Here is a 474-nt window from a genome sequence, read left to right as displayed (position 1 = left end):
TCCGTGATGTCTGCGCCGCTGAACCCTTGCGTGTATTTGGCGAGTGCATTCAGGTCAACGTCCTTGGCCACAGGAGACTTCCTAAGGCAGGCCCTGAAGATCTGGAGCCTTGATTCGACATCAGGCAGAGGAATGTAAATGAGCTGATCAAGGCGCCCAGGCCTAAGCAAGGCTGGGTCTATGATGTCTGGCCTGTTGGTGGCACCGATAATGAACACGGTTTTCTTGGCATTCATTCCGTCCATTTCGGTAAGAAGCTGATTCAGCACTCTATCAGCGGCGCCTCCGGCATCGCCGACACTGTTTCCTCTCTGGGTGGCAATCGAGTCGAGCTCATCGAAAAAGAGGACACATGGTGCCGACTGCCTTGCCTTATCGAAAATCTCACGCACATTGGCCTCGCTCTCACCAAACCACATGGTAAGCAGCTCCGGTCCTTTGATGCTGATGAAGTTAGCCTGGCACTCGTTAGCA

General features: G+C 53.6%; 2 protein-coding genes across 2 annotated transcripts in view; both read right to left on the bottom strand.

Moving 5' to 3' along the window:
• Window positions 1–419, bottom strand: part of LOC119295001 (cell division control protein 48 homolog D-like) — a 909-nt gene extending 490 nt beyond the window's left edge. Inside the window, exon 1 of the mRNA XM_037573354.1 lies at window positions 4–419. Coding sequence (XP_037429251.1) covers window positions 4–419 — 416 coding nt within the window. The remainder of the gene's footprint in view (window positions 1–3) is intronic.
• Window positions 420–453: 34 nt separating this feature from the next.
• LOC119353363 (cell division control protein 48 homolog A-like) overlaps window positions 454–474 on the bottom strand; it is a 1,710-nt gene continuing 1,689 nt past the window's right edge. The window contains exon 2 of the mRNA XM_037619969.1: window positions 454–458. Within this exon, the coding sequence (XP_037475866.1) occupies window positions 454–458 (5 nt within the window). The remainder of the gene's footprint in view (window positions 459–474) is intronic.

The sequence above is a fragment of the Triticum dicoccoides genome, chromosome 1A (genome assembly GCF_002162155.2).
Source record: "Triticum dicoccoides isolate Atlit2015 ecotype Zavitan chromosome 1A, WEW_v2.0, whole genome shotgun sequence".
Lineage (NCBI taxonomy): Eukaryota > Viridiplantae > Streptophyta > Magnoliopsida > Poales > Poaceae > Triticum > Triticum dicoccoides.
This window is presented reverse-complemented; position numbering and strand designations above follow the sequence as displayed.